The sequence below is a fragment of the Molossus molossus genome, unplaced genomic scaffold (genome assembly GCF_014108415.1).
Source record: "Molossus molossus isolate mMolMol1 unplaced genomic scaffold, mMolMol1.p scaffold_m16_p_21, whole genome shotgun sequence".
In the NCBI taxonomy this organism is placed as follows: Eukaryota; Metazoa; Chordata; class Mammalia; order Chiroptera; family Molossidae; genus Molossus; species Molossus molossus.
In genome coordinates this window covers 2,726,157-2,742,709 of record NW_023425357.1, presented here as the reverse complement: position 1 = coordinate 2,742,709, position 16,553 = coordinate 2,726,157, and the positions used below count along the sequence as shown (strand labels likewise).

The window sequence follows — 16,553 nt, the reverse complement described above, 5'->3', positions numbered from 1 at the left end:
ATACCAGCCGTGGTCGTGGTCGGGGTGCATGTGGGAGGCAACCAATCCCCGTGTCTCTCTCATGTCACTGTTTCTCTCCCCCTCCCTCTCCCTCCCTCCTCCCTCCCTCCCTTCCACGCTCTAAAACAATCAACGAAAAAATATCCTCGGGTGAGGATTAACAAAAAAATAAAAGGAAGGGAGGGAGGAAGGGAAGAAAGGAGGAAGGGAGGAAGGAGGAAGGGAGGAAGGAAAGACAGGAGGAAGGGAGGGAAGGAGGGAGGGAAGAAGGGAGGAAGGGAGGGAAGGAAGGAGGAAAGAAAAAAGGAAGGGAGGAAGGGAAGGGAGAAATGGGAGAAAGGAGGAAGGGAAGAAAGGAGGAAGGGAAGAAAAAAGGGAAGAAGGGAGGGAGGGAGGGAGGAAGGGAGGTCGTTAATTCAATCCCATAGTTACTCCATGCTGGACCCCAACCTGTGTGCTGGGAACAGAGTGGGTACTGGACACACAAAGCCTTCGGCCTCACGAAGCTCACATTGCAATGAGGGAGCCTTCCAGTGAGCACAGTGGACAGGTGCCAGTGTGCTGGAAGGTGCTGGAAGGTGCTGGAAGGTGCTGAGTGCCCTGGAGGGAAACTGAGTATAGAGTAGGGGAAGAGGTGCTGCGAGTTCATTATTTTATTTTGATTGATTTTAGAGAGGGGTGGAAGGGAGAGGAAGAGAGAAACATTAATGTGTTGTTCCACTTATTTTTTAAATATGTTTTTATTGATTTGGGGGAGAGAGAGAGAGAAACTTCGATGTGAGAGAGAAACATTGATCGGCTGCCTCCTGCACGCCCCCTACTGGGGATCGAGCCTGCAACCCAGACATGTGCCCTGACCGGGAATCGAACCCGGACCTCTCAGTCCAGGGAACGACGCTCAATCCACTGAGCCACACCGGCCGGGCTGTTGTTGCACTTATTGATGCATTCATTGGTTGCTTCTTGTACATGCCCTAACTGAGGATCGAACCCACAACCTTGGTGTATTGGAACAAAATGCTAACCAACTGAGATTCCTGGCCAGGAAGAGGCGCTGTGATTGTAACAGGGTGTTATACAGGGGCCTCTCTGAGAAGGTGACACTGGAGCATGACCCGAAGGAGGTGAGGCTCTCTAAGGGAATAGCGTTCTAGGAAGAGAGAACAGGAAGTGCAAAGGCCCTGAGGCAGGATGGGGTCTGGGTGTTCAAGGAGCAGCAAGGAGGCCGGTGTGTGGAACTGAGTGATGGGGGGGGGGGGTGGCAGAAGAGGTTAGAGTAATGTCCCTGAACACCCTGCAGACTCAGCTTTTATTCTGAGAAAGGGGAGCCATTGAAGGCATGTGACATGGGCTGACATGCCCGCATTGGGACTAGATTGAGAAGAGAAAGGGGGCAGGGAGACCAGGCAAAAGGCAGCTCCAGGTGACAGATGATGGTGGTGGGAACCAGGTGGGATCACTGGTGAGAAAGAATAAGAGTGGGCACGTACACCCTCCTACTCTGGGGTGGGGGGTGGGGTCTGAGCTTTGCCTCTGACGTTCTGCCCAACTCACTGCCTGGGCAACCTTGGCCACTGAGGGAGTTGTCTTGACCATCATCATCATCATCGTGGGGTTTGTTGGGAGATTTCCAAAGGAAGCGGGAAGGAGGGGTGGGTTTTGAACAGGTGGAGACGGGAACCATGGACAGAGGTGCACGGAGAAGGACAAACACCAGCTCTGGGGATGGAGAGAGCCCCGGTTCAAAGCCCATCCTTCCCCATGGAGCGCCCCTCTCTCGGACCTCGAACGAGTGGAAATCAATCCTCTGACTGCCCAGAGGTATGAGGAGAATTGAAGGGGGCATCTGAGGCATGAACAGCAGTGGTGTGGAAGGGCTGTTGTTGGGATTGTTCCATTGTTGTTACGAGGAGACAGTCAAGGTTCCCCAGGCTGTCCCGCCCCGCCCGGGACCTTCCTGCCAGCCCCGCCCAGGGGCCACAGCAGTGAGCAGTGCCAGGTGAGTGCTCAGGTATGCGGAGGCGGGGCAGCCCAGGGAGGGAGCAGGAAGGAGGGGCCCTAAGTCTGGAAGGGATTGCAGAGCGGGCCTCTCCTCTGACAGAGCCTGCGGAGCAGGTGAGGAGGGGTCCGGAGGGCTGGAAGGTGGGGATGTCTGGGTCTGGGGGGGGAGGAGCAGGGACCTGCCTCAGGAAAGCCTGGGGGACCTCAACTCTTGAGTCTTAAAGAGGTAAGGGCTGAAAACCGGGTCCCCAAAGCTAGAGGAGGAATATAGGGTCGCAGGGAGTAGAAAGTAGATGAGAGGTTCTCAGAGGATCTGGGGTCAAACCCCCTGGTTCTTACACATGAGCACCTCGGAGCTGGGACTGGGCAGGTAAAGCTGGGAGACAGGACCCTGGGTAGAAGAAGAAAGTGGGGTACATGTAGATTAGGGAATTGGATGCATAGATTTCTGAAGGATTTGGGGCACAGGGTACTAAGTATGAAAGAAGAGAAGCTGAGGGCCTGGACTCCTGGCCTGAGGGAGGAGGGCTGGGGGCCTGGACTCCTGGCCTGTGGGAGGAGGGCTGGGGGCCTGGACTCCTGGGTCTGAGGGAGGAGGGCTGGGGGCCTGGACTCCTGGGTCTGAGGGAGGAGGGCTGGGGGCCTGGACTCCTGGGTCTGAGGGAGGAGGGGCTGGGGGCCTGTGCTCCTGGGTCTGAGGGAGGAGGGGCTGGGGGCCTGTGCTCCTGGGTCTGAGGGAGGAGGGGTTGGGGACCTGGACTCCTGGGTCTGAGGGAGGAGGGCTGGGGGCCTGGACTCCTGGGTCTGAGGGAGGAGGGGCTGGGGGCCTGGACTCCTGGGTCTGAGGGAGGAGGGCTGGGGGCCTGGACTCCTGGGTCTGAGGGAGGAGGGCCTGGGGGCCTGGGGGCCTGGACTCCTGGGTCTGAGGGAGGAGGGGCTGGGGGCCTGGATTCCTGGTCTGAGGGAGGAGGGGCCCGGCCGGAATCATAGGTCCTGTAAGTCAGGTCAGGCCCTCACCTCTTTGCTGGCTCCCAGGGCACCTCCCGGTGGCAAGTGCTGCCCACTTTCGGCACCATGAGCACCACCACCAGGTAAGTGGCCCCTGCCCACCAGGCCCCTGACCCCGGCACACCTCCCCTACCCTGTCACCCACACCAGGGTCTGGACTCTGGGTAGGAAGCCTGGGCTGCCTCTGTCCCTGTAGTTTAGCTCCGCTCTGGGTTCTAATCTGGACACTAACACTCAACAGTGGTGTGACCCTGGCCACAGTACCTCGCCTCTTTGAGCTTCAGTCCCACCCAAGGGCATTTTTACTGATTTTAGAGAGAGGGCAAGGGAGAGAGAGAAACATCAATTGGTTGCCTCTGACGGGTATCAGACCTGCAAAGTATTTAGTGCACAGGACGACGCTCAACCGATAGAGCCACTCGGCCCGGCCAAACAGGAACAGTTTGGAGAGCTTGGTGGTACGATGCACAAGACTTAGCTGAGAACCTGACTAACAGCAGGGGCTCAACTCACAGGAATTGCTATTGCCATTGTTGTTATCTTATTAAATATCAACCTTTTGCCCTGGCTGGGTAGCTCAGTTGGTTAGAGCATCGTTCCAATAAGCCGAGTTTGCAGGCTTGATCCCCAATCAGGGCACATACAAGAATCAACCAACGAATGCATAAATAAGTGGAACAACCAATCTCTCTGTCTCTCTGTCTCTGTCTCTCTCTCTCTCTCTCTGTCTCTTTCCTCTTTCTCTAAGATCAATAAATAGAAAAAAAATATATCAACCCTTTGCTAAGAAGTCAGGGGTGTTTATAACGAAGGCTCAGATCTCCTTGAGTGAGCAGGGAGAAGGACAAAGACAGACACATGGGAACAGCTGCGTGAGGGATGTGAGGTAGTGGGTTCACCAGCCCAGAGGTAATCAAATTGTGGAAAGATCTAGCTTGCAAGAGCAGGATGAAGAGCACACATTTCATTCCTCCTCCCTGACCCCACCTGGCCTCCAAGCCTCTGTTAGTTCTGTGGACATGGGGACTCAAGGATTCTTTTGGGAAAAGTTGACCTTGAAAAGGAGGTTGAAGGCAGGAGACAGAGAAGGATTTGTCTGGGTAGAGCCTGGCACATGGGGGTAATGGGGAAAGAAGGTAACTCTCAGGTGAGGAATTTTTTAATCCTTGCCCGAGGATATTTTTCTATGTATCTTCAGATAGAGTGGGAGGGAGGGAGAGAGAGAGAGAAAAAAAAAATCTATGTAAGAGAGACATATTGATTGGTTGCCTCCCGCACGACTCCAAGCAGGGCCAGGGACGAACCACAACTGAGGTACATGCCCTTGACCGGAATCAAACCCACTACTCTTTGGTAGGTGGGCCAACGTTCTAACCGCTGAGCCAAACCGGCCAGGGCAAAAAAAAAAAAAAAATCCCATTTATTAAGTAACTACTGTGTGCTAAGCCCTTAGCATTATAATCACGATAATAAAGTTATTGAGGCTGCAGAACACTTCAATGGCCTCATCTCACTGAATTCACCTGGTAGCTAACCCCTATCTCACAGAGAGGGAAACAGGCAGGAGAGATGGAGTCTCCTACCCTGGGTCTTATGGCAAGACAGTGGCTGGAGAGGGGACTTGAATCCAGGTCTGTGTGACAGTCAAGACAACACTCCTCACCACTACCTAGTACCATCATCTCACCTGTCTTACTAAAGTCCAGCTCTAACCTCTCCTCCTCTGCTCAAAACCCTCCATGGCTCCCCAGTGTCCTCAGTATGAAGTTGCTGCTCTTCTGGGCATGTGAAAACCCCATGATCTACCCCCAATTCCCACAGTCCCTCTCACCCCTCTTTTCCTTCACCAGCCCAGAAGCTGCCCCCAAACCAAGTGCCAAGTCCATTTATGGTGAGTTTATGGGCAAGGAAACCCCAGGCCAAGAGAAAATGGGTCTGAGGGAGGAGGGGCTGGGGGCCTGGACTCCTGGGTCTGAGGGAGGAGGGCTGGGGGCCTGGACTCCTGGGTCTGAGGGAGGAGGGGCTGGGGGCCTGGACTCCTGGGTCTGAGGGAGGAGGGGCTGGGGGCCTGGATTTCTGGGTCTGAGGGAGGAGGGGCTGGGGGCCTGGACTCCTGGGTCTGAGGGAGGAGGGGCTGGGGGCCTGGACTCCTGGTCTGAAGGAGGAGGGGCTGGGGGTCTGGATTTCTGGGTCTGAGGGAGGAGGGGCTGGGGGCCTGGACTCCTGGGTCTGAGGGAGGAGGGGCTGGGGGCCTGGACTCCTGGTCTGAAGGAGGAGGGGCTGGGGGTCTGGACTCCTGGTCTGAGGGAGGAGGGGCTGGGGGTCTGGACTCCTGGGTCTGAGGGAGGAGGGGCTGGGGGCCTGGACTCCTGGTCTGAGGGAGGAGGGGCTGGGGGCCTGGACTCCTGGGTCTGAGGGAGGAGGGGCTGAGGGTCTGGACTCCTGGTCTGAGGGAGGAGGGGCTGGGGGTCTGGACTCCTGGGTCTGAGGGAGGAGGGGCTGGGGGTCTGGACTCCTGGGTCTGAGGGAGGAGGGGCTGGGGGCCTGGACTCCTGGGTGTGGGGGAGGAGGGGCTGGGGGCCTGGACTCCTGGTCTGAGGGAGGAGGGGCTGAGGGTCTGGACTCCTGGTCTGAGGGAGGAGGGGCTGGGGGTCTGGACTCCTGGGTCTGAGGGAGGAGGGGCTGGGGGCCTGGACTCCTGGGTGTGAGGGAGGAGGGGCTGGGGGCCTGGACTCCTGGGTCTGAAGGAGGAGGGAACTGGGGACCCAGGTCCCCTGATTCATCTTCCTCCTCCCTCCACAGAGCAGAGGAAGCGTTACTCCACTCTGGTGATGTCCGACGTTTCCCAGTATCTAGTCAATGTGAGTCTGGGGTCTGCGTAGCCACAGGGACTGTTCTGGTACCAAAGGGACGAGGGTGTTGAAAGCAGTTGGGCTTCCAAGCAGAAAGAACTTGCGAGACTCAGTTTGCTCCTCCACCAAGTGGACTTCCTCTGCCTTGCCTCAGACATGGCTATCCGTGGAGGAACTCAATTCCACTCTGATCTGCCTGCTTTTCATCAGAACCAGCTCTTGACCTGGACAGTTTGGCCACAAGCACAGATCAGATGCAATCCTGGATGAGTAGGGGTCACACGAGGTCCAGAGGTACAGCAAAGGGTATCAGGTGCTCTGAAGGAACTAGATATAATCCAGACCATTCCCTGCCTTCAAGGAGCCTCCAGTCTCCTGGGAAGACAGACCCAGGCGCTAGTCACTCTGGTGAAAGAGAAACAAAGGGCAATGAGTGGAGGCGCCCACAGGTGGAGCAAGTGATCAGGAAGGCTCCCTGGAGGAGGTGTGGTTAGTCACAAGCCAGAAGGCTGATTCCAGGGGATTCTGAGCCCACCGTGCGTTATCCCCGGACTCACTGCTTTCTCCGTGGCCCGTGCCAGCACCTGGTGACGTTCTGCCTGGGCGAGGAGGATGGCGTGCACACCGTGGAGGACGCGTCCAGGAAGCTGGCCGTCATGGATAGCCAGGGCCGCGTCTGGGCCCAGGAGATGCTGCTGCGCGTGTCTCCCGACCACGTCACGCTGCTCGACCAAGTCTCCAAGGTGCCTGGGGACACGTGGGTGTAAGACGCGGCTGGACTGAGCAGCCGGGCATGGGGAGCTTGGCCCTAGGGACGTCAGGGGTCTTGGTGTGAAGCTTGGTTTCTGTGCGTCCTTCCGCTGGGAACTTTGGCAAAGGACCCCGCCCCTTCTTTGAGCCCTATTAGCCTCATCTATTAAACGGGTGTTTTCGCGGGGTTGCCCTGCGTAGTACGGGCAATTGCTGGCACTTCTGTCCCCCTGTCGTAGTGTCATTGGTTCCAAGCCTCAGTTGACCCGCCTTCCCGCCCCGCAGGAGGAGCTGGAGTCGTACCCGCTGGGTGCCATTGTGCGCTGCGACGCGGTGACTCCGCCGGGCCGGAGCCGCTCGCTACTCCTGCTGGTGTGCCAGGACCCCGAGCGCGCGCAGCCCGACGTGCACTTCTTCCAGGGCCTGTGTCTCGGGGTGAGCGGCGGGCTTGGGGGCCACCGGGGAGGAAGGAGCTGGGACCCCGCGCATCCCCCGACGGAGCTGGAAAGGGGCGGGACCTGGGGCACAGGCGGGGTCTGACCCGCGGAGGGGGCGGGGCATGGGGAAAGGTTCTGTAGGGGAGGGAGCTTTGAGGGCAGGTTGGACTCGGGTTCCAGGGCTCGGACCGAACAGCGAGAGGGGACCTAGAGGACCGCCAGAACTGGGCGGTAGGGGGTGCTTGTGGTCTAGGGAGCCACCTGGACGGGGCCTCCGTGGGTGGGTGCGTGACCTAAGTCAGGAACAGATTTAGGGCGAAGGTGTGAGTCTAGGGCGTGGACCTGCGTGGAACCACATGCGTGAATGATGACTGGACGCGGTCTGGGACCGCACGCGGCCCGAGGCGGGCTGTGGGCGGGGTGGAGGCGTGGCCTGACCCCGTGACTGGCAGGTGGAGCTGATCCAAGAAGACATCCAGGGGGCTCTGCACAACTACCGCTCTGGCCATGGGGATCGAAGGGCGGCGGCGCTCAGGTAAGGGCGCTAGGCTGGAATCCGGGGAGAAAGGGGGACGGGTGGGTCTCTCTGGAAATGGGCTGTTACCACTAGCCTAGAGCAGAACGAATTTTGAATGAAGTCAAACAGAGCCTCTTCAAGTCTTGCGTGTACCTCCCAGACAAGTGTGCCCCTTCTCCAGAACCCTGCTTTTCCCGACTCTGGTCCTCGTTTTCTCCTCCCTTGGCCCGTTCTCCAGAGGGATGCTTTCCACTCCCCACCCTCCAATATCTTGGATTTCTCCCTATCACTCTGGGCCTAGATTTGACCCATGTGGGCCACTGTGTCTGTTTTAAGCCCCGAATTTTCCCCCTCCCTGCACTCCAAGGGGGACCCAGCCACAGGTCCCCCCTTCTTCCTCCGCAGGGCCACGCAGGAGGAGCTGCAGCGCCGCCCCTCGCCCGCCGCGGAGACCCCGCCCCTGCAGCGCCGCCCCTCGTTCCGCGCATCGATCAGCACCGCAGAGTCGGCCACGGACCGCGGGCGACCCCAAGGGGAGCCCATCCCTGAAGCGGAAGCGGCGCGGAGGCCCGGCCCGGCGGAGACCTCCAGGAGCGCCGACCCGGCCTCCCCGGACCTGGGCCCCCGCGGCCCGGATCTGGCCAATCTGCAGGCGGAACGGGACGTGGTGAGCGGGGCGGGGCCAGGTTGGGGGCGGGACCGGCTGGCGTGGGAGGTGTGAGTCCTTCGTCAGGAGGTGGGGCCAGGTCTGGGGGCGTGGTCAGCGCTGGGGGTGTGACTGGCTGTGACCAACTGGGGACAGGGCCAGGCATCAGAAGGTGTGGCCTGGGCTCAGGGTGTGTCTGAGCGCTCCCGGCTGGAGGGCTTTGATTGGAGTGATGAGGGTCCGCGACTCAGGGATCCCCCACGCCCCCTCTGTCCCCCAGGACATACTGAACCATGTGTTCGACGACGTGGAGAGCTTCGTATCGAAGCTGCAGAAGTCCGCGGAGGCGGCCCGAGTGCTGGAGCATCGCGAGCGCGGCCGCAGGACCCGGCGCCGGGAGGCCGGGGGTGAGGGGCGCCACTGGGCGGGATCCCGAACACCCCCCTCCCCTGGCCACTCCCAGATAGCCTCCCCCGCGCACCCCCTGCCTGTTTGACTCCCCCTCACAATCTCACTGGGACTTTCCCTCTCTGGCGCTGTCTGTGTCCCCTGCCACCTTTCCTGGCCCCTGCCCACAGAGGGCCTGCTGACGCTGCGGGCCAAGCCGCCCAGCGAGGCTGAGTACACCGACGTGCTTCAGAAAATCAAGTACGCCTTCAGCCTGCTGGTGAGGATGCGTCCAGCTAGGGCCCCAGGGGCGGGGGCGATGGCATCCTGACCTGTCCACGCACTAATGCCAGCCTCGCTCGCTCCGTAGGCGCGTCTGCGAGGCAACATCGCCAACCCCTCCTCCCCAGAGCTGCTGCACTTCCTGTTCGGACCTCTGCAAGTGGTGAGGCCGCCTCCCTCGGCCCTCATGTCCCCCAGCAGCAGGAGGAATCAGGGTTCCACTTCTAGAGGGGCTGACGGCGTGCCCATTCCTGCTCCCCCTCCCCCGGTAGATTGTAGACATGTCGGGCGGACCCCAGCTTGCGAGAGGCGTGCGGCAGCCTCACCTGACGTCCGAGGCCGTGGCCCTGCTGCGGGACAATGTCACCCCAAGTGAAAATGCGCTCTGGACCTCGCTGGGGGACTCGTGGACCCGCCCGGGGTGAGGGGCCTGGCGACTAAGGGGCGGGGCTGGGATGCAGGGGCGTGGTCATTGGAGGAGAGAAGCGGCTGTGAGGCAGGGGATGTGGTGATTGGAAAGGTGAGACTGGGAAGGAAGGGTGAGAGCGAGCCTTAGGTAGAAGGATGCGGTCAATAAAGAAAAGGTGGGACCTAGGACAAATGCAGCACCCGACTGGAGGAAAGGCCATTAGTGTGACATTAGTGTGAAGGAGAGGTTAAAGACTGCCTCGGATAATCGAACGGGAACGAAAGGCGGAGCTTAGAGGAATGGAGCCGGGCTTTAGGGCGGAGCTATACTGAAGGGGCGAGGTTTAGGAGGGTTTGGGCCTGTGGGTTGACAAGGGGGCGGAGTCTGCGCTCTTGGAGGCAGAGAGCCGCGGGGTGTAGGGATGTGAGTAGCTGGAAGCCGGTTTGCATTCAGAAGCTGGGGGCGAGCATTAGTTGGAATCAGTGTATTTAGAAATATAATTTATGTCATGGGAGCGGAGCTTAGAGACAGGGGCAGAGTTGGCAAAAAGAAGCGAGGGTGGGGGAGGGGAGGGGGGAGGTGGAAGAGGGCGTAGAGGGGATACAAGGTGATGAAAAAGAAAATTAAATGTTTTTATTGATTTTTTAGAGTGAGAGGAAGGGAGAGAGAGAGAAACATCGTTGTGAGAAACATCCATCAGTTGCCTCCTGCATGCCCCCTACTGGGGATCCAGCCCACCACCCGGGCATGGGCCCTGACTGGGACTCGAACTGGGACCTCTTAGACCATGGGACGACCCTCAATCCACTGAGCCACACCGGCAGGGCGAAAAAAATTAAATTAAATTAAATTAAATTAAATTAAATTAAATTAAAAATAAATTTAAGAAATCAATATATTAAAATTTTTTTTTAATTTTTAAACAAACCAGGATAGAATAGCTGGATTAGAGTGAGATTTAGGAATACGGGGAAAGTGAAGTCAATGACAGAGCTAAATCGGGGCCAACCAGGATCCCTGAGTCCTTGGCGTATCTTTGGCTACAGGCTGGAGTTGCCCCTGGAGGAGGGACCCCCATACAGCCCCGAGTTCTACAGCGGCTGGGAGCCCCCGGCCACAGACCCGCAGGGCCGCCCCTGGGAAGACCCAGTAGAAAAACAGCTACAGCACGAGCGGCGGCGCCGGCAGGTGAGGCGAGGGCTTGGAGGGGGCAGCAGGCGCCCCCAGGCGACACAGCAGGGCCAGGCCTGGGAAGTCTGGGAGGAGGCCGCCCCCTTCCATGACCATCTGTCTTCTTATTTCCTGCAGCAAAGCGCCCCCCAGATCGCTGTCAATGGGTGAGTGTCAGCCCTGGGGCAGGTGGGGTCCAGGAGGGGTGCGTCCTGGGGCCTCCCAGCGCTGACTCCGCCCCCCCTTTTTTCTGTCTTTTTCCTTCTGTCTTCCCGACTCCTCACAGGTGGGTGAGGTGGTGACCAGGTCGGGGCGGGGCTGGGAGAGGGGGGAGGAGCACAGGGGGAGGGGGCGGGGCCCAGACTTCTGGGTCTGAGGGAGGAGGGTGCTGGGTGTAGGTAAAGTCTTGAGAGGTTGACCCCTGAGTCCCCAAAGGGCTGGGAGAAGGCACTTTGGTTTCCCAGGATCTGGGAACCTCCCTGCCAGGGTCTCTATCAGGACAGAGCCCTGGGTATTGAAGGGAAGAGGCTGGGAATTAAATATTTGGATTTTGAGGAAGAGTCCAAGTCTGGTACTTGGGACCTTAGACACCCAGAGAAACAGGCTTAGGACTTGAAGGGCTGAGGGGTGAGTTTCTGGGGAAATTAGGAAGTGGTAGTCTCTCTGGGCCCCAGGAGGTGGGACCATCGCTTTCCCCAAGCGTTACAGCAGTTGCCTCAGTCCCTGAAGCCTTTAAGGGTTAAAAGGGCAAAGAAGTTAAAGCTTACGACCTGGACTCCTGGGTCTCTGGGAGAGGAAAGAACTGGGGGGTCCAACTTCATGATTCCAACAAGCAATGGGGGTGCAGACTCTTGGGTCCTGAGAGAAGAGGGATCTAGAGGGGCTACGACTCTAGGGTGCCTGGGCAAGTGGGGGGGCAGAGGAAAGGGAAGCCGCATGGGATGAGAAGAAACCAAGCAGCAAAGCTGGAGGAGAAGAAGGGGGGTCTGGGTAAGGGCCCGGGCAGAGGGCCTCAGCAGGGACAGCGTGCTGGGAGCTGCCGGCCCCACACAGGGGGCGCCGCGGCCCTGAAGACCCCCCCTGTCCCCTGCACAGGTAGGCCTGATCTGGGCTGAGGTCCTTCTTCCTGGGGGCTCAGAGCCCAAATCCCACTCCCCTTCCCCCAGCTGCCTGGTCTTGCGGAACCCCACCCTCATCCCCGCGCTTCTGACACCCCCAGCTTTTCACTCACCTTCTCTGTGCCTCGGGTTCTTTGGAGGACAAAATGGAAATAATCACCCCTTCCTGGAAGAGTGAGAATCTGTGAGGTGGTACAGGTTTTCAGTTAAGAACTCAAAGCCATGGCAGAGCCCAAGTTCACGTCCGACTGCATAGCACAGGAGAGTAGAATTTGCTCAGGACGTGGACTCTAGGGCCAGCCTGCCTAGGTCCCTGGCCGGCTGTGCCTCTTCCTGCTGAGACCTTTACATCAGTGGGTCTCTTCACATCACTGTTCCTCCGCTTCCTCGCCCGTAAAGTGGAAATAATAACAGGGGCTCTGGGAGCAGGAAGAGAAAGGTGGGGGTCCGCACTCATGGTTCTACCAGGGGTTGTCTGGAGAATCAAATCAGCTAATATATGTAACAGACTTTGAACAGTGCTTGGCATGTAGTAAGTGCTATATAAGTATTAACTATTGCTTTTATTGTGACTGTGAGCATTATGCATGAGCCCAGTACTTAGTAACTGCTTGATAATTAGCTTCCGTTCCCAGTTGTGTGATCTGGGACATTTTTATCTTTCTCAGCCTGAATGTTCTCATCTATACAACGGAGCTGATGGTAGTACCCTTGCAGCACATTGCCAGGCACATAAGAAGCAAAATATATTCAAGCTGTTATTCCAATGTCAAGTCTCTATTAACAGTACTAACTTGTACCCCTGCCTTGGCCCCGGCTTGGCTCTAGCCCCAGCTCACACCAACACCCTACAGCCCAGAGCAGAAGGGCTGGCTACCTCCTGTCTCCAACCCTCCTCCTTCTCCTTAGTCACCAAGATCCGGAGCCAGAAGCTGAGCCCCAGCCGGAGCCGGAGCCGGCGGGAAAGTGGGTCCTAAGCAATTATGACTTCCAGGCCCGCAACAACAGCGAGCTATCGGTCAAGCATCGGGACGTGTTGGAGGTTAGCGGGGTGGGGGGCTGAGGGGCTGGAGTGGGCCCAACACTAACAGCAGACACAGGCTCTGAACCCTCCCCTCTTACCTCCCCCAGGTCCTGGATGACAAGCGCAAGTGGTGGAAGGTTCGGGACCACCAGGGACAGGAGGGATATGTGCCCTATAATATCCTGACACCCCACCCAGGGCCCGGGGGGAGCCGCAGCCAAAGCCCTGCCCTCATTCTGGTGAGCCAGGGAAGACTCCCCCGTCTTGAGGGAAGAGGCGCTGGGGACCAGGTCCTGGGTCCTGGGAACGAGGGGTATGCCGAGTCAGGGCGGAGGAAGTGCTTGGGGGTCAGAAATGTATCTCCATAAGGAGGGGCTGCGACTCGGAGTCCTCTCTCTGATCCCAGGTGCTCTCCTCTTGGTCCTCTCTAGAATAGCACGCCCCCTCCCCCACCGGCCCCGGCCCCGGCCCCGGCCGTGGCTCCTGCCCCTGCTCGGCCCCACTGGGACAGCTGCGACAGCCTCAACAACTTGGACCCCAGCGAGAAGGGTAAGTAGTGGGGGCACCCCGTCCGGGGAGCGGTCCTGTTCTCTCCGTGCAGGCAGGGAAACCAAGGCTCAGAAAGAGTAGGTGGACTCCGGCCCATCACGAGGACCCTTCTGCCTGAGTCCGTCCTCTCTCCGGGTCTCTTTCCCGCCCGCAGAGAAATTCTGCCAGATGCTCAGTGTCAACGAGGAGCTGCAGGCGCGCCTGGCCCAGGGCCGCTCGGGCCCCAGCCGCACAGCCCCGGGGCCCCGCGCGCCGGAGCCGCAGCTCAGCCCGCGCTCCAACGCCTCGGAGGTCCGCGCCTGGCTGCAGGCCAAGGGCTTTAGCTCCGGGTGAGTAGCGGGCGCCGTAGGGAGGGCCTGAGATTTGGGCACTAGAGACGAAGTGTTCTGATTGGCTCAGAGGGAGGCGTGGAGGGCCGCGGTTGACCAGGATTGGTCCAAAGCGAGGGTCTGTCTAGTTGCAACAATGAATGGCAGGTTGTGACTCGCATGTTTTCCCAAGCAGTCCCGCCTCCCGCAGAAGTAGAGTGCCCCGCCCACCTACGCACGCTGTGATTGGTGGGTGGGGATTTAGGAGCCTGCTTAGCTAGAATGCTGCTGATTGGGCAAATGGCTGGCAGCGTGAAGTGATTGATTTGTGGGGCTTGAGTTCTGATTGGCCGGGAGGCCTGACCACGCCCCCACTGCCCTTGCTCAGGACCGTGGACGCGTTGGGCGTGCTGACAGGCGCGCAGATCTTCTCGCTACAAAAAAAGGAGTTTCGGGCGGTGAGCCCGGAGGAGGGGGCCCGCGTGTACAGCCAGGTCACCGTGCAGCGCGCACTGCTGGAGGTGAGCCGGGACGCTCGCCCCGGGGCGGGACCGGGGGGAGGGTGCCCAGGACTCGGACGCCAGAGCCCCGATTTCCCCCCTGCCCTCCAGGACAAAGAGAAAGTGTCAGAGCTGGAGGCGGTGATGGAGAAGCAAAAGAAGAAAGTGGAAGGACAGATAGAGACAGAGGTCATTTGACCCTCCCCGGCCCTGTGGTAGAAGTGTCCAGGCAGCGGGTTTCCCCGCGCCCCGCGGGAGAGTGGACTCTGCAGGCCTCCCACCAACAGACCCCTCGAAGGACTGCGGACCTGCGCCAGCTCCGGTCGTCCCCTATCGCGGCGGATAAAACGGACCGTCCCTGCTGGAGTGGCCTGAGCGAGGACGGGCCGGGAGCGGGAGGGGTGCAGGGGAAAGACAATGTAAGGACCCCGCTTGTGGCGCACCCCGGGAGAGGGCACACCTGGGAGCCCTGCTGATTGTGATGTTGCCCAGTCTATAAACAGCTTCCTCTTTAACAGGCTGTGTCAACTGTTGTCCATTCTCTACCGGCTACCAGGGGGCTCAGGAACCTGCCCCTCACCCCAGCTAGTTTTACGGGAGGAAGGGAATCTAGGGAACGCCCCCACCTTCTTTGGTTTCTCTTTCTCAATACACGTCTCCTTACCCCAGGAAGAGCCCCAACCCAGGCTTCTTCCTGACCTCCATCACTCCAGAGGGATCTTCTGAACACCCAGTATTCCAGCCTGTCCCTTGCCCAAAATCCTTCTCTGGTTTCCGATTGCCCTCTGAGCTCCATAGCCTGGTATTCGAAGCCCCGAGTGGTTTGGTCCCTACCCACCTCTTCAACCTCCTCTCTCACTTCCTCATTCTTCCATGCATCGTGGTCCTACCCTTTTCCAAACATTCCCCAAACCTCTTCAACCACTGGTTTTGCATTTGCTGGTTTCTGCTGCTGGAACAGCAATTCTCTGGTGAACTCCTGTTCAGCCTTCTAGGGCCAGCTCAAATACCCAATTCGGGGAAGTCTGCCCTCATCCCCCAGGTTAGTCTCCCAGCATCCACTTTTCCACAGTCCCCCACCTCCTGCCAGAGGCCCAGCCACGGAGAAGTGGCAGCCTCCTGAAGGTGCCAGAGGCTTCCTGGCCACTCTTCATCTTGAGATGACAGCTCAACAGGAAGCTTCCTGCGACCTCCAGAACCACCAGCTCCTTTCCCCTCTGACCAGCCAGCCTCAGGCTGGTTTTCTCTGGCTCCCAGCCTCGTCCAGACTGGACATTCCTCCAGCTTTAGAAAGAAGGCTCTTTCCTCTTCCTCCCATCGCTCCTTCTTCCCTAGAATGACCATTACCAGGCTCCCCAGACAGAATTCCTCCTGGCCGCTCCCCGCAGAGCTCAGCTTCTACAGAGCCGCCAAGTGGCATGTGCCTGGCCAGGTTCACCAGCTTCTCGGGACCACTGCTCCGCTTCCCTCGTCCTGCCATTCCTTCATCCTGGAACACCCTCGCCCCTCATGGCTGTCTAACCCTTCAACCTCCTGTCTGGTGTCCCAACCCTCATTTCTAACAGGAACCAGGGATGCAAGCAAGTCCCCAAACCTGTTTGCTCCAGTTTTCTACTCAACAAACCCCCATGGTGCCATCTAGGCTGCTAAGGGGAATGATGCTGGGAATATTCTAGGAGACTGTCACCAGGATGTCCTTATAGGTTGGATAGTGATAGAAACAGGGCTTGAACCAGACAACTGACCCACATGAGCAAACCAGGCTAGTTTCCCTGTTTCTGTCCCTCACTGCCATCCTCCAGGCTGTTCTCAACGTAGCAGCCAAAGGGACCCGTTCAAAAAATAGGTCCCACCTCAGCTCAAGTCCTTACCACGGCCACATCCCTACATGGTGAGCCATTAACTACCTCCCCAACCCCATCCCCTACCATTTCCCTCCAGACACATGGCTTCTTCCTGTGCCTCAACATGTCCGGCGCACTTGTACCCCAGGGCCTTTCTCAACATCCAGAAGACTCTTCCCTTAAATACCGACATGGCTCCTTCGCTGACGCCTTCAAGTATCTGCCTGTGCCAGCTTCTTGGTGAGGCCTACTCTGACCACACTGTACAAAACGCACACATGCACGTACTTCTGCACGCGCACACACGCGCACACACACACCACCCTCCCTATCCCCTCCCTGCTTTTTCTTCATCGTACCACCACCTGAAATGTACTCATTTTATTGTTGGGTGCCTTATGCCTCTCCTAAGATGTCTCAGATCTTTGCCTTTTTCATTCACTACTGTATCAGCAACAGATAGGACAGGGCCTGGCACACAGAGCATGACCAAGAATGAGTGAGTTGAGTGAATGAACGAATGGACGCCCCACCTCGGGAGAAGACGGCTCCTTCTCAGCCCCGGCCCACCGTCACCATGCAGGACTGAAGAGCTCACACTGCCACAGCTTCCTGCTTTCAGAGAAGTCAAATTACAGATTTTTCTATGTGAATTACCCAGATGTTAAATGTTGACAACTGACTCCGTTTCAAAAGCAGTGATGACAAGACCCAAGCTCCCCAGCTCCCCACTCACAGCCACCTTGCGAGT

At 58.4% G+C, this 16,553-nt stretch overlaps 1 protein-coding gene across 2 annotated transcripts; it reads left to right on the top strand.

The window, feature by feature from the left end:
- Positions 1-2,083: 2,083 nt before the first annotated feature.
- EPS8L1 (EPS8 like 1) lies at positions 2,084-14,473 on the top strand. Of its 2 annotated transcripts, none has more exons than XM_036274767.1 (20): positions 2,084-2,115; positions 3,037-3,092; positions 4,860-4,900; positions 5,812-5,870; positions 6,443-6,604; positions 6,897-7,046; positions 7,501-7,583; positions 7,971-8,232; positions 8,492-8,618; positions 8,790-8,878; positions 8,969-9,043; positions 9,153-9,301; positions 10,336-10,477; positions 10,598-10,626; positions 12,487-12,619; positions 12,709-12,840; positions 13,033-13,150; positions 13,305-13,479; positions 13,847-13,979; positions 14,070-14,473. In XM_036274767.1, exons 2-20 carry the CDS (start codon positions 3,076-3,078, stop codon positions 14,154-14,156), a joined length of 2,163 nt encoding a protein of 720 aa, XP_036130660.1. In that variant the 5' UTR covers positions 2,084-2,115; positions 3,037-3,075; the 3' UTR covers positions 14,157-14,473. The 2 variants fall into 2 exon arrangements, with proteins under 2 accessions (XP_036130660.1, XP_036130661.1); XM_036274768.1 differs by lacking the exon at positions 2,084-2,115 and adding an exon at positions 2,180-2,227.
- The last annotated feature ends 2,080 nt before the right edge of the window (positions 14,474-16,553 follow it).

Coding starts and splice junctions, on each gene's coding strand:
- EPS8L1 (XM_036274767.1), top strand. Junction 10,478..10,597: donor ACGAGCGGCGGCGCCGGCAG/GTGAGGCGAGGG, acceptor TATTTCCTGCAG/CAAAGCGCCCCCCAGATCGC. Junction 12,841..13,032: donor AAAGCCCTGCCCTCATTCTG/GTGAGCCAGGGA, acceptor GGTCCTCTCTAG/AATAGCACGCCCCCTCCCCC.